Below are 14,535 nucleotides of genomic sequence, written 5' to 3' on the forward strand. Positions count from 1 at the left end.
GCCCAGAGGGCTCAAGGTGCGTGAAAGAGCACCTCTGGGTACAGATGACAATTCTCCTCCCTTTTCCTCCTTACCAGAGAAGAAGGGGTGAGGGAACCCCCAAAAGGGGCAATGCACAGAGAGGGCGCGGGGATGGCCCTTCTGTCGAAAATCAAAGTCTTTTTCTTAGCTGCTTCCAAGACTGAAGGGTGTGTTGAGGTATCAGAGTTGTAACTCTAGTAAATAATTTCCCATCCAGGCCCCCTCCCCAGATTTCCAGGGTAGAGACCAGAGGCGTGGCGAGTGGACCACCCACCCACCTGCAGCAGCCACCAGCCACGCGCACCCTGTCCCTCCCAATCTCATTTCCTAAAAGCACCCCCAACTTGGCTGCGGGGTGAGCTGGTGCCTCGCCCTCCCAGCCCCAGGAAACCCTTGGGGGGGGGGTTTCAAGCGACTTAGGAGAATATTCGGATGGCTTGTGTGGCAGTGATGTGGCAGACGGGACACTCGGGGTCCGTCCTCTCGCAGATGCGCACCGCACACTCCATACAGAAGAGGTTGTGCCCGCAGGGCACCAGGGCTGCAGTCACCTCGCTCTCGAAGCACACCATGCAATCCCGCCCGCCGCCGGGGCTGCGAAGGCCTGCACCCCCGAGTTTGGAGAAGCCTTGCAGAGGCTCTCCGGGTGGGCGTCGTGGGAGGCCGGCCAGCTCGGGCCCGGTGGAAGCGGGTGAGCGGTGGGCACCTGGAGGCCCGGCTCGGGCCTTGGCCGATGAGGATGAGGACGAGGAGGCGGAGGAGAAGAGCACGGAGCTGGGTGTGGTGGCATTGTCCTGGCCTGCCCATAGCGGGGGGCTGGTCTCAGCCACTCCGTAGTACATGTCCTGCTTGCCCACCCCGTAGCCACTGGGAAACAGGTACCCACCACCGTAGCCGAAGTCGCTGCCCTGCTCGCCCAGGCGTGGGGCCTCAAAACCTGCGTCCACACCACACTCTCCGATGCAGCCCAGGCTGTTCTGGCGGAAAGTGGACAGGGGCTTGCAACCCGGGGGATGCACACGCCAGGCCTCAGAATAGCGGCTGTCCAGGGCGCAGCCGGTGTCGGGGCTGCCGGCCAGAAAGTCATTCTCGTTGTTGTACTCGAGGATCTTGCCAGTGCGCACGGCTATGTGCGTCTCGATCTCCTCGCGCGCCCGTTCCACGTTGCCCGGTGCCCCCGTGATCTCGAACACGGGGTCCCGGTCGCGGCTGGGGGTGATGATGTAGGTGTTGGTCTGCTGCTGGATCCGCTTGATGGTGGCCCCCTTGGGGCCCACGACCAGCCCCACCACGCGGTAGGGCACCCGCACACGGATGGTCACCTGGCCGGGCAGCGCGGGTGCCACGCTGAAGGCGGTGCCTGACTTGTTTCTCGAGGCGCGGATCATGGAGAAGTGCTCCGCGGCCGAGATGATCTCGCGGCGGGCCGTGGCCACGTCTTCCCGCCGCCCGGTCACCATGAACACTGGCTCTTCTCCACGAACCGGAGTCTTGATGTAGGTGTTCGTCTTGGCCCGCAGAGCCTTAATCTTACAGCCTGGGGTGGGTTGAGGGAGGGAAGAGAAAAGATAAAGAAACTCCACAGGGCACGAAGGTTGGTGTCAAGGCCCGCTAAGCCTCTGACCTTTACCCAAACACCCAGCCCCAGATCCCCTGTCTAAACTTCCAAACCCCCCCCCTTTTTTTTTTTGGTTTTTGGGTCACACCCAGCATCGCTCAGGGGTTACTCCTGGCTCTATGCTCAGAAATCGCTCCTGGCAGGCTCAGGGGACCATATGGGATGACGGAATTTGAACCACCGACCTTCTGCATGCAAGGTAAATGCCTAACCTCCATGCTATCTCTCCAGCCCCCCCAACCCCTCTCTTTACTAAATTCACTCAGCTCTGCTCAGCCACTCTATCAACTGCAGATTTCCAAAGTTTGAGTCTGGAGAGATAGTCTAGTGGGTAGGCCTCACATGGAGTCAAGGAGATTGCATCTCCAACACCCTATATGGTTGCCAGGAGTTAACTCCTAAGCCCCCAACACAAAAAGGTACCAACATGCCATTGAGTTCCCTATCCACTCTCCAAATCCACTGCTGCTGGAAATAGGTAAATACACACAGACCCTCCCAGCCATGCTGCTGACCTCAAATCCCTCCCATCACTCCTCTCCAGCCGTGCACTATTTAGTCCCTAATTTCTCTGCTGTTCCCTGGAGATTTATACTTCCAAACTACTTTCTGTGTACAAGCACACGTGCGTGCGCACGCATGCACATACTCACACACACAAATGCACACACACACACACACACACACACACACCCAATCTGTCACTGGATAAGGCCTTTCGACAGAACCCACCATCTATCCCTCCTTTGACCTCCATTCACTAAAGGTGCCCTTCAATTCCCGCTAGGCAGAGGCTACTGGCATCCACCTGTTCCATTCACTCCCAGCCCCATCCTGCCCTCTAATCAACTGGTCCCAAATCCATGGCAAGTTTGCAACTAGCAGAGTGGGGAGCATAGGGGCTGGGAAGGGGCTGAAAATCATTTTCAAAGGCTAGGGGAGTGGACCGCTAATGACATGTGAGGGGCAGCTGGGACCCCAAGGACAGCCCTGCTATATTCTCCCTGGGGAGAGCTGGGGTTCCAGTATGAATGGGGGGTGGTTTTCCAGCCTTGTCCTCCTGGTCGAAAGCAGGGGTGGTTAAAGCCGGGAAGTAGGGAGAGCAAATCGGGAAGAGAAAACTGAAAGGCCCAAGACAAAGACAGACAAAGAGGGAGAAGAGGAAAAAGAAAGCAAGGGGGGCTGGGAAGGTGGCCCCGTCTAGAGAGGCAGCGGCCTCTCCTCTTCACCTCCTCTCCAAAGCTTACAATCTCCCCAAGTGCATGCACACGCCACATGCAAGCGAGTTTGCCTGCAGGGGTAGCAGTCAAGGACCATGCTACACTAGCTCAGCCCTGTTGGGCCCTTACACACGCCCTTACTACCACGCGGTAAGGGGCCCAGGTTCCAGTCCTAGCGTTCCGGCATCCAGCCGGCACATTCCTATACAGCTCTCCAACTTCTGCCACCCCATCATTCACACAGCCCCATTCACAGCCCGGGGCTAGATGCACAGCCCCTTACAACACCCCCTCTCCCCCCTAAAACCAGATCTCCCAGGCAGCCCTGTCATCATCTCCACCCTCCACCCACAGGCCTGAGGGAACTCTTTCTTGCCCTCTCTCCTTTCTCCAGGTGGCTTTGGGAAGATAGGTGCTTGGTGCCCTCCTCATCTTCAAGGAAGGAGAACTTGCACCCCTCCCCTTCTTTTATTTGTCTTCCAACCTCTGGGCAGTCATTAGCAGGCCCATCTCTCTGCTCCAGAGCTAGGCAGCAAAAGCATCAGCGCTCTATTTGTGAGAGAGCAACTTCTACTCATGCAGGACTGATGGGCTCTAGCTCTAAGTTTGGGGTCCAGAGACTCAAGTGAGAGCCAACTCTCTCTTGGGGGAGAAGGGGTAAGAAGGGCAGGCCAGGATCTCAGGGAATGTGGCAGAGAAGCTTCTCTGACCCGTGTCACCTGCCCACGGGCCAGAACGGGATTCTGACCCGGCCAGCCAAGTGGGAGAACTCTCCCTCTCATGCTCAAGAGAGACAGACTGAGTGCAGGGGCACAAGAGGAAAGAATGACTTTGGGAAATTCCGGGGCCTCTAGGAGACCACCCCCACTCCCAAGAAGAGAGATGGGCGGCCCCACCCAATCTCTGGGATGTGGAGCCCCGATTTCTAGCAACAAGAGGGAAACCCAACTTTTGAGAGCAGAAATCTCTGGAGCTGGGGAGCACCCCCCTCTCAGCCAGAGGGAATGAGGGAGGGCTGGAGCAGCCCACCCCCCCATGAGGGAAACCCCCACAAAAACCTCTCTGAGCTGCTGCCACCTCCCCAGGGTGGATGAGGTGGGGTGGGGGGCTCCCCTCTTTCCCCTCTTTCTCCTCCTTCACTCCGGGGCCAGGAAGCGGCTCCTCTATTGTTCCCCACGGTGGGACAGCCCCTCCCCCAGCCCAGCCCCTCGCAAGCCCCATATTCCAGGCCCCCTTCACCCCACACTCCGGGGAAGGGGAAGGGTCCCCACTACCCTCCCAATGTGGACTCCATCAGCACTCTCAGCACCACCGGCCCAGGCAGGGATGGATGCAGGAGCCCAGGAGGGTGTGGTAGAGACATCAGGACCTGGGGATGACCTGAAACCCACTCCCACAGCCCCTTGGGGGCACAGCCGCTGCTACCAAATCTCTGGGCTGGGTGTCAGGGGCGGGCCAGCAGCCCCCCCCCATCTCTCACCTGGCGCCGCTCGCACCCCAAGACCCCCGTCCAGGTCGTGGGCAGCCCAGAACAAAGCCGGAGGGGAGAGGAGAGGTCCATGCCAGGACGTGGCACTTGGCCACAGGGGCACCCCCTTCCTAGAATCCCCCCGCGGACCTTTCAACTTTGGGGGCAAGGTGACCACAGCACTCCCCTCCGCCCCTCTCCCCTCTCCTAAGGAGGCCGGGACCCTCGTAGGAGCCACACCCCCTTCCATTCCGACACTCGAGCCCCAACAAAGAGACAGCTCTTCAGTCTGGGCCCGGTCTCCCCCGCAAAGTCTGCAACTCCAGGCAGACGGACTGGGGGAGTGGGGTGAAGTGGGGTGGGGGGTCCCACCCCAAGTCACGAGCAGGACTCGGCACTCAAGAGGGGGAGGCTTCAGAGTAGTAAAACTCCTGGCACATTCCACCAGTTTCCCCCACCCCAGCCCACTGCCATCGGAGAGGGCAGACACCCCCTCCTCCGGGCGGCCTCCCCAGATCGGGCTCGGGTGTGAGCGCTTCCCTCCTCCTCCTCTCCTCCTCCTCCTCCTCCTCCTCCTCTCTCCCTCCTCCTGCGACTACGGGAGGATATTTCTTTGTCTAAGGGCAGAGCCCCGGGGGAAGGGCAGGGCAGCGCAGAGGCGTCCGGATTCGCCCGGGGTGCCAGGGAACTTTGTGGCACTTGCGGACCGGAGCGGGAGGCGGGTCCGGCGGGTCCGTGTCCCTTTGTGGGCCGGGAGGGCGCCCGGGGATGCCCGGCGCGGGCCCCCGAGCCCGACCCCCGGCGCCCCGCGTACCTTGCCTGCCCACGATCTCCGCCACGTGCTCCGAGGTGGGCACCGGGACGCACTCGGTGGTGTTGCTGCTGCCTTTGAGGCGCAGCTCGGCCTCCTTGTAGAGCGCGCAGAGCTTGGCGTCGCCGGGCCCTTTGGGGGCGGCGGGCGGCTGGGGGGTCTGCGCCGCGCTGGGGGCGGCCGGCGGCACGCTGGGGGGCACGGCGGGGGGCCCCGCGGCGGGGGGCGGCGGCGGCGGCGGGGCCGGCTGCTGGGGGGCGGCGGGCGGCTGGGGGGCGCCGCCCCCCCCGCCGCCCCCGTCCTCGCCCGCCGTGGGGGCGGGGGGCTCCCCCAAACCCAGCAGGCAGAGTTGGTCGAGAGCCAGCTGCAGGGCGCGCTCGTCTTCCAGCAGCCCGCGGTCCTTGGCGCTGCCCCCGAAGCACCCCAGCTCCCCGAAGCCCCCGTTCCTCTCCATGATTCCAGATACCACTAGACTAGGCATGGCGAAACAAAAAGAGCCGGGAGAGACAGAGAGGGAGAGAGAGAGAGAGAGCGCGAGAGACAGAGGAGGGGAGGGAGCGGAGAAGAGGGGGTGCCGGGGAGGGGGAACAAAGAACTGGGGAGGGGGGAACAGCCGCCGAGCCCGAGCGCGCGCAGGACCCTCCCCCTGAAGGAGGCCCCCCTCCCCAAACACCCCTGTAACCCGACTCCCGCGCCCCCCCGAGCCGGGGCGGGTGGAGGGCCGGGGGTCCGAGCGCCGCCGAGCCCCGACAAGCGCGGCTGCGGGGGAAGAGCGAGCGGGCGAGCGAGCTAGCTAGCCGCGAGCCCCCGGGGGGCTGCTGCGCCGGGGGGTCTCGGCCCCCGCCCCTCCGCCTCCGCCTCGAACCCGGGCAGCCCAGCCCTCGCCCCCACCCCCCGGGAGGCTCGGCGGCCGGCCCCGGTCCGGGAGCGGCGCAGGAGGCCCCCGATCGCGCCCAGCCCCTCGCGGCGCTCAAACTCTTTTGTTTTAAATGAACTGGATGGAGGAGCAGCATGGAACTGACGGGCGGGCGGGCGGGCGGGCGGGAGGGGGCGCGCGCCGGCGCGGGGCATGCCGGGAGTTGTAGTCCGCCGCTGTAGGCGCGCGCGGGAACCGGCGGGGACCGGCTCGGGGCTGGGGCTGGGGCTGGGGCTGGGACTGGGACCCTCCCGTCGCGGCGGCGGCGGCGGCCGAGGCCCGGGCCGGGGCCGCGTCTGCGCATGCGCCGGCGCCTGCAGGCCGGGCCAGGCCAGGCGAGGCCAGGCGAGGGGAGCTCGGGACCCCCTCGGGAAGGAGTTCGCGAACCGGGCCGGGCCGGGCCGGGCCGGGTCGGGCGTCGCCCCCCTCGGCTCTCCTTACCGCCCTCAGACAAAGCCCGCCCGCCGAGGCGATGCGCCGGCTTCTGGGGTTCGGGCTGCAGGGTGGGGGACCCCCCACTCTGCCCTGCCCTGTCCCGCGCCCCCAAACCCTCTCCCCTCGCCTCCGCCCTCCGCCCACTCGGAGAGGATGTGAGCGGGTGTGAGCCGCCCAGAAGGTGAGTGGGGTCCCATCCAGATCGGGATCCAGACTGGGCCAGTCCGGTTCGGGGTCCGGTTCGGTTCGGTTCAGGGAGGGAGGAAGGAAGGACCGGACGCGACAGGTTAACCAAGCGCCGGCCGGCCCCCCGGGAGCACTGAGTCGCGAGCAGGGCAGAGGGTGGATGGACGCGCGCGCGCTCGGCCGAGCTGAACTGAACTGAACTGAACTGAACTTCAGGCTTGGGGCGCTGGTGCATATTCCAGGGGGGTCTGCGCTGCAGCTCCCACAGCAACATCGCCCCCACTTTGGCGCCTGCCTTCCTCTGCCTTCCACTGATGCCGATCCCCGCAAAAGCGGACCCTGACAGCCCTCCTCTTCTCATCGGGGCACTGGGATCGGTCGGAGTGCGGGAGAGCGTTTTTTTTTTCGGGTTTTTGGGGCCACACCCAGCGGCGCTCAGAAGTCGCTCCAGACAGGCTTTGGGGCGACCATCTGGGATGCCGGGATTCGAACCAGACCGGGGTCTGTCCCGTGTTGGTCGCCTGCAAGGCAAACGCCTTACCCGCTGTACTATCGCCCCGGCCCCTCGGGTCAGCATTTTTAAGGTCATTTCTTTTGTTTTTATTTTTGCTTTTGAGTCACACCCGGCCAGCGCTCAGGGGTGACTCTTGGCTAGGGGGACCTTATGGGTCCTGCATGCAAGGAAAGCGCCTTACCTCCATGCTATCTCTCCAGCCCCCTTTAAGGTCAACCGCCTTAAAAAAAAAAAAAAAAAGACAAACCTGGGCTTTTCCTTACAGCAGAAGGGAAAACAGTTGAAGTCAGACTTTAAGAACTTCCCCAGAATTTTTTTTTTTTTCTTCTTTCTTCTTTCTTTTTGTTTTCGGGTTATACTCGGTGACGCTCAGGGGTTACATCTGGCTCTGCGTTCAGAAATAGCTCCTGGCAGGCACGGGGACCATATGGGATGCTGGGATTCGAACCACCGTTCGTCCCGGGTCGGCTGCGTGCAAGGCAAACTCCCTACTGCTGCGCTATCGCTCCGGCTCCTCTTTATTCTTTTACGACACACACCCACACACCATTGCTTTGGGTTTACTCAGGATCTACACTGAAGGATCACTCCTGGTTGGGGTCTTGGTTGGGGAGACCCTACGGGGTATAGATATTGAACGAATGGTGGGCCACTCCGAAGTTTTCTAAGATTGGGTGTCTGTGATACCTAGGAAACGAACTCACTTTGTGAGGTCAAGTCCTGCTGGGTAGGGTGGAGAAGACAACTAAGATGACCTCATAGATCTGGTACTGTGATTCTAGGGAGGGGCCCCCACATTGATTCTGGAAAAGAGGGAATGGGGAGCCCTGTGTGAAGCAGATGGAGGGGCTGGAGGGAATCCTCAGTGAGCTAACTATGGGCTGAATCTCACTCCTGGTCATGGCTGGGGGAAATCAAGGGCAGGGGAGACTTGACGACTGTTCCCTGGAACAATAACGTAACATAAGAGTAAACAGGGCCCCAAGAGACGGGACAGCGAAGGCGCTGACTTTGCACACGGCTGATCTGGATTCCAACCCTAGCATCCCATAGGATGCCTTAAGTGCTGCCAGGAATGATCCCTGAGCACTACAGAGTGTGCCCCCCCCCAAAAAAAAAAAAAAAAAAGAGGAAGATGAACAAGCTTTGTGGGATATAGACTTGGCCTCCAGTCATGAGTGGGAGAGGAAGAATCCAGAAAGAGACCTGTGGAAGCAGCTCTGCCCATGCCTGTCACTTCTCTATTCCAGGAGGCTGGATTGGGGAATTGGGGTATCAGGGTGTCTGGGCTCTGGGGCCAGGTCCCACACTGGACATACTTGTTTGTCACACTCATACAAACTGTAAGCCATAGTGCAGAACTTCATACGTACCAGGTATTTGTCACCAGCTGGTCTGGGCCTTCCTGTCCCCCACTGAAAGGAGAGATTCCCCTTAGACATCCCTAGATTTGCCTGCTTTCCCCTCATCACCCCACCAAGCTAATTAAAGCTGGAGGTTAATGGCCAAGAAGCCTTGGGGACTTGGCCCAGGAGGGAAAAAAGGTAGAAATGAATGAGTGTGGAGGGAAACTGGGAGGATAGTCTAAAGGGAGTGTGGGGTGAAGCAGGGTCCCTGCTGAACCCCTTTCACTGATCCAGCAAGGACTTATCATTTCTGTGGGGCTGTTTCTACCTCGCTGACAACTCTGGGTCCCCGGGAGGCTCCAGACAAATCACTCTCCAGATGTAAAAGGTTCTGCCTGTCTCGGGGGTCACATGTGGACAGCATACACAGAGGCAGGTGCCTTTGAAGCTGGAAATACCTTCCTCCATCAGTTTTTGTTTTGGGGCCAGACCCAGCTGTGCTCAGGGATTATTCCTGACTCTCTTTAGGAATTATCTCTGGCAATGCTCGGGGAACCCTGTGGGGTGTCAGGGAGCAAAGCTGGGCTGACTTTGTGTAAGGTAAGTACCCTGTCCACTGTACTATCTCTCTCCAGCCTCATCAATGCAGTTTCTGCCCATGGGTACTCCTGCGTCCCCTGCCTGGTCTCTAGTTAAAAGTGATATGAGGGTCCAGAGAGATAGCACAGCGGCGTTTGCCTTGCAAGCAGCCAATCCAGGACCAAAGGTGGTTGGTTCAAATCCCGGTGTCCCATATGGTCCCCCGTGCCTACCAGGAGCAATTTCTAAGCAGACAACCAGGAGTAACCCCTGAGCACCGCCAGGTGTGGTCCAAAAACCAAAAAAAAAAAAAAAAGTGATATGAGGTGGGCCCCAGAGGCCTCCATGGAAGGTCTGGCTTAGAACTAAGCACCTCTTGGGCCAGAACAATAGTATAGCAGCTAGGGTGTTTGCCTTTATGCAGCCAACTCACGTGTTTTTTTTTTTTTTTTTTTTGGGGGGGGGGGCACACCCAGCGGTGCTCAGGGTTACTCTTGGCTTTGTGCTCAGAAGTTACACGTGGCAGGCTCCTGGCATATAGGATACCTGAGATAGAACCTGAGTCTGTCCCGGGTGTCTGTGTGCAAGGCAAACACCCTACCACTGTGCTATCACTCTGGCCCCCCAACCCACATTTAATTCCTGGCATTCCAGATGTTCTTAGGATCCACCAAGAGTGACCTATTAATACAGACCCAGAGTAATCCCTGAGAACCACTGAGTGTATCCCATAAAATAAAAACAAAAAGAAATATCTCGCCGGCGCAGTGGCGCTAGAGGTAAGGTGTCTGCCTTGCCTGCGCTAGCCTAGGATGGACCTAGGTTCGATCCCCTGGCGTCCCATATGGTCCCCCAAACTAGGCGCGATTTCTGAACTCGTAGCCAGGAGTAACTCCTGAACATTTACCGGGTGTGGCTCAAAAACCAAAAAAATATATATATTCCCAACGTTTAAGGGGGCCGGTGAGGTGGCGCTAGAGGTAAGGTGTCTGCCTTGCAAGCGCTAGCCAAGGAAGGATCACGGTTCGATCCCTCGGCTTCCCATATGGTCCCCCCAAGCCAGGGGCAATTTCTGAGTGCTTAGCCAGGAGTAACCCCTAAGCATCAAATGGGTGTGGCCCGAAAAACCAAAAAAAAAAAAAAAAATCTTTTCTGGGGCCAGAGCAATAGCACAGCAATAGGGCATTTGCTTTGCACGCAGCCAACCCTGAAAGACCTCAATTTGATTCCCGGCATCCCATATGGTCCCCTGTACCTGCCAGGGTGATTTCTGAGCAAAGAGCCAGGAGTAACCCCTGAGTGCTGCCAGGTGTGACCCCCCCATCAAAAAAAAAGGAAAAGAAAGAAACATCTCTTTTTCACTCCATTCCCCACACTTTGCCTCACGATGAGGTGGAGTGAGCTTCAGGGGTTCCCTATCGCCTCCTCTCTGGCGGCCCACTCAGCTTAAGGATGTATTATGTGTGACCCCCAATTTGAAGCTTCTGGGGTAAGAGGATGGAGCAGGCTTCTGGAGCTGAGCATGCTGCTTGTGAGGAATCGGCTGATGGCCAGTGGCGTGTAAGGTTGTGAGTCCAAACCAGTGCCCTGAGAGGGAGAAGTGAAGACAACAAGTGTGTTGGTGCCCATGAGCACTTACTCTGTAAAGTGCTTGATCTTCTTCATTTTGAAAACAGGACAGCTTAAACAGGTGGCTAGCAAAGCTGTTCTTGCCTGTGTTCCCAGACCCTGGCTCTTCACTCTGAGGCCAGGTGATGATGGTCAGTCACAGTTATTTGGGTTTTTTGTTTGTTTCTTTTGTACCACACCAGAGGCACTCAGGGGTTACTCCTGGCTCTGCGCTCAGAAATTGCTCCTGGCAGGGTCAGGAGACTATATGGGGTGCCGGGATAGAACTTGGATTGCCTGCAAGGCAAATACCCTACCATTGTGCTATCTTTCCGCCTTGGTCTTTCGCAGTTATACTCTTTTCCATAAGCACCCCGTGTGGTGTTATTTGGTAGAATGTGCCAGGTGCTGAAGGAACTCTTGGTTCAGGGTGAGGCAGTGGAAGTCAGTTCTAGGTCTAGAGTGACAGAACACCCCCAAATGAAGGCACATCAGTCCAAAAATAATTCCAGTTAAGGGGGCCAGTGGGATAGTACAGTAGGTAGGGTACTTGCATGTGGCTAGTCCAGATTCAGTCCCCTGTACCCCAAATGGTCCCTCGAGCCCACCAGGAGTAATTCCTGAGCACAGAGCCAGTAGTGAGCCCTGATCACCACTGGGTGTGGCTCAGAAACAAACAAAAAATTCATGTTGAGATCTGGAACCTAGGTAAGCTCTGAATCACACATCCACAGCATCTGGCTTTAGGTTTGAGGCATTTGTGTTCATACAAATGGAGGACACAGAGAGAAAGTGAGAGAAAGAAAGTGTGTGTGTATACATACCTGGCTCCAGGACAGAAAAGATGACAAAGTTTCTGGGTTTCTGGAGGCACGGACAGGAACACTCTGGGTGACTGGAGCTGTGCCCTGAGCAAACCTGGATCTCCGTCTCAGCACCAAAGGATCGAGTCCCAGGTCTGCCACTTGCCCTAGGCCCATAAAGGACTGGCTCTTAGTAACTCTGTCTTTCTCTTCCCAGAATGCCTCCTCCATCTATGCTAGTTACCCTCTTCACTCCTCCCATGCTTTATAAGGGCTACACTTTTTGTTGGTTTTTGCTCACAGCCAGCAGTGCTCAGGAGTTATTCCTGGCTCTGCACTCAGAAGTCACTTCTGGCAGGCTTGGGGGACCATATAGGATGGCAGAGGTTGAACCAGGGTCGGCCACATTTAAGGCAAATGCCCCCCCCCCTTTTTATATTTAAAAATTTTGGTTTTGGGCCCGGAGAGAGAGCACAGCGGTGTTTGCCTTGCAAGCAGCCGATCCAGGACCAAAGGTGGTTGGTTCAAATCCCGGTGTCCCATATGGTCCCCCGTGCCTGCCAGGAGCTATTTCTGAGCAGACAGCCAGGAGTAACCCCTGAGCACTGCTGGGTGTGGCCCAAAAACCAAAAAAAAAAAAAAAAGAAAAAAAAATTTTGGTTTTGGTGCAACTTGTGGTTGTACTCAGGGTTTACTCCTGGTGGGCTGGGGTGGTGTGTGTGTGTATGGTTTCGTAGGCAGGTCCTCTGTACTGTTTCTCCAGCTCACTGTAGCCCTTCCTTCCTTCCTTCCTTCCTTCCTTCCTTCCTTCCTTCCTTCCTTCCTTCCTTCCTTCCTTCCTTCCTTCCTTCCTTCCTTCCTTCCTTCCCCCTCCCTCCTCCCTTCCTTCTTCCCTCCCTTCCTTCCTTCCCTCCCCCTCCCTCCCTCTCTCCCTTCTTTTCTTCCCTCCCTCCCTCCCTTCCATCCCTCCCCACCTTCCCTCCCCCTTCCTCCCTCTCTCCCTTTCTTCCACCCTCCCTCCTTCCCTCCCTTCCTTCCTTCCCTCTCTCGCCCTCCCTCCCTTTCTTCCACCTCCCTCTCTTCCTTTCTTCCCTCCCTCCCTTCCCTCCCCCGCCCTCCCTTCCCTCACCCGCCCTCCCTCTCTCCCTTCCTTCCCTCCCTCCTTCCCTTCCCTTCCCTCCCTCCAACCCTATCTTCTTCCCTTCCTCCTTTCTTCCTCCCTCCTTCCCTCCCCCTTCCTTCTTCCCTCCCTTCATTCCTTCCTTCCCTCCCTCCCTCCCTCCCTTTCTTCCTTTCATCCCTGCCCTCCCTCCCTTCCCTCCCCCTACCTCCCTCTCTCCCTTCCTTTCTTCCCTCCCTCCCTTTCTTCTTTCCTCACTCCCCCTGCCCACCCTCCCTTCCCTCCCCCTCCCTCTCTCCCTTTCTTCCTTCCCTCCCTCCCTCCTTTCTCTCCCACTCTCCCTCCCTTCCTTCCTTCCTCCCTCCTTCCTTCCTTCCTTCCTTCCTTCCTTCCTTCCTTCCTTCCTTCCTTCCTTCCTTCCTTCCCTCCCTTCCTTCCTTCCCTCTCTCCCTTGCCCTCCCTCCCTTCCCTTCCTCTCCCTCCACTCTCCCTCCCTCCCTTCCCTTCCTCACTCCCTTCTCTCCCTCCCTCCATTCCTTCCTTCCTTCCTTCCTTCCTTCCTTCCTTCCTTCCTTCCTTCCTTCCTTCCTTCCTTCCTTCCTTCCTTCCATCCTTCCTTCCCATTTTTGTTTGGGGGTATACCCAACAGTACCCAGGACTACTGGTAGAATTCAGAGGACCATATATGGTACTGGGAATTCAATTTAGGTTGACTGGGACCAGTAGGTAAGGCATTTGCCTTGCATACTGCCGGCCTAGGTTCAATCCCTGGCATCCCATATGGTTCCCAGAGCCCACAAGGAGTAATTCATGGGTGCATAGCTAGAAGTAACCCCAGAGCCTTGTCAAGTGTGAACAAAAATGGCAAAATCAAAATAAAATAAAACCTAGCTTGGTCACATGCAAGGCATTCTTCCTACTCGCTGTACTATGTGGCCCAGGGTTCCACATTATAATGCTCCATCTTAATGGGAAGTCAGTCTTGTGATCTGACCACCAGCCCCTGTTGAGAATAGAGCCAAAGTTCTTTCTGCTAGCACAACCACTCTGTACTTTGCTCTCATTCCAGTCAGTCTGTGCTTTAGGACTGATACACCCAATGCTGTTCCCCTTAAAAAAAAAAAAAAAAAAAATCTGGGGCCGGGAAGGTGGCGCTAGAGATAAGGTGACTGCCTTGTAAGCTCTACCAAGGAACGGACCTCGGTTCGATCCCCCGGCGTCCCATATGGTCCCCCCAAGCCAGAGGCGATTTCTGAACACATAGCCAGAAGTAACCCCTGAGCGTCAAACGGGTGTGGCCCAAAAACCAAAAAAAAAAAAAAATCTGTTCTCCTTGCCACTTTCCCTCTACCCCCAGCCCCACCTCAAGACAAAGTCACAGGCTGACTCAGAGAATGTGGCCAAACAAGATTGTATGGGAGAGCAAAATGGGGTTTGGGCCTTGGAGAAGGGAGGAGGCCACAAGACCAGATCTCCCAAGTCTTTGAAGGTCCTGCTTGGGGGTTGGATGAGGGGGGAAAAATCCTCTTGTTTGTTGCCCCAGAAAGAGCCTACGCTGTATGATCTCCCTAGGGATAGCAGCTCATGGTAGGGGGCAGGGGCAGCTCGGCCACAGGACAGCTGGCTAACAGGGTCCCCCTGGGACTCAGGGCTGGACCCAGGTGTCCAGGAGGCGGGTGATACTGGAGATGTGACAGTTGGTCCCCAGATTCCCCACCCAGCGGTGCCAGCTCTGGTTTCGGGCTTGGGGAGAGTGGGAGGTACATATGGTGCTCCCCAGTGTAAGGTGCTCCTTGGGGGCACAGGCAAGTAGTAAACATGGTCTTGAGGTCTGAGAGAGGGGACAAGGGCTAAGGTGCATGCCAGGCATGGGCTTGACTCAGGTTCCTT

The 14,535-nt window shown here is 57.8% G+C and overlaps 1 protein-coding gene across 1 annotated transcript; it reads right to left on the reverse strand.

Annotated features, from left to right (window-relative positions):
- Positions 1 to 437: 437 nt before the first annotated feature.
- Positions 438 to 5,619, reverse strand: MEX3A (mex-3 RNA binding family member A). The gene is made up of 2 exons (XM_049782262.1): positions 5,142 to 5,619; positions 438 to 1,558 (listed from the first exon to the last, which is right to left on the reverse strand). Exons 1-2 carry the CDS (start codon positions 5,617 to 5,619, stop codon positions 438 to 440), a joined length of 1,599 nt encoding a protein of 532 aa, XP_049638219.1.
- Between the last annotated feature and the right edge of the window lie 8,916 nt (positions 5,620 to 14,535).

This window comes from Suncus etruscus, chromosome 10 (genome assembly GCF_024139225.1).
Source record: "Suncus etruscus isolate mSunEtr1 chromosome 10, mSunEtr1.pri.cur, whole genome shotgun sequence".
NCBI lineage: Eukaryota > Metazoa > Chordata > Mammalia > Eulipotyphla > Soricidae > Suncus > Suncus etruscus.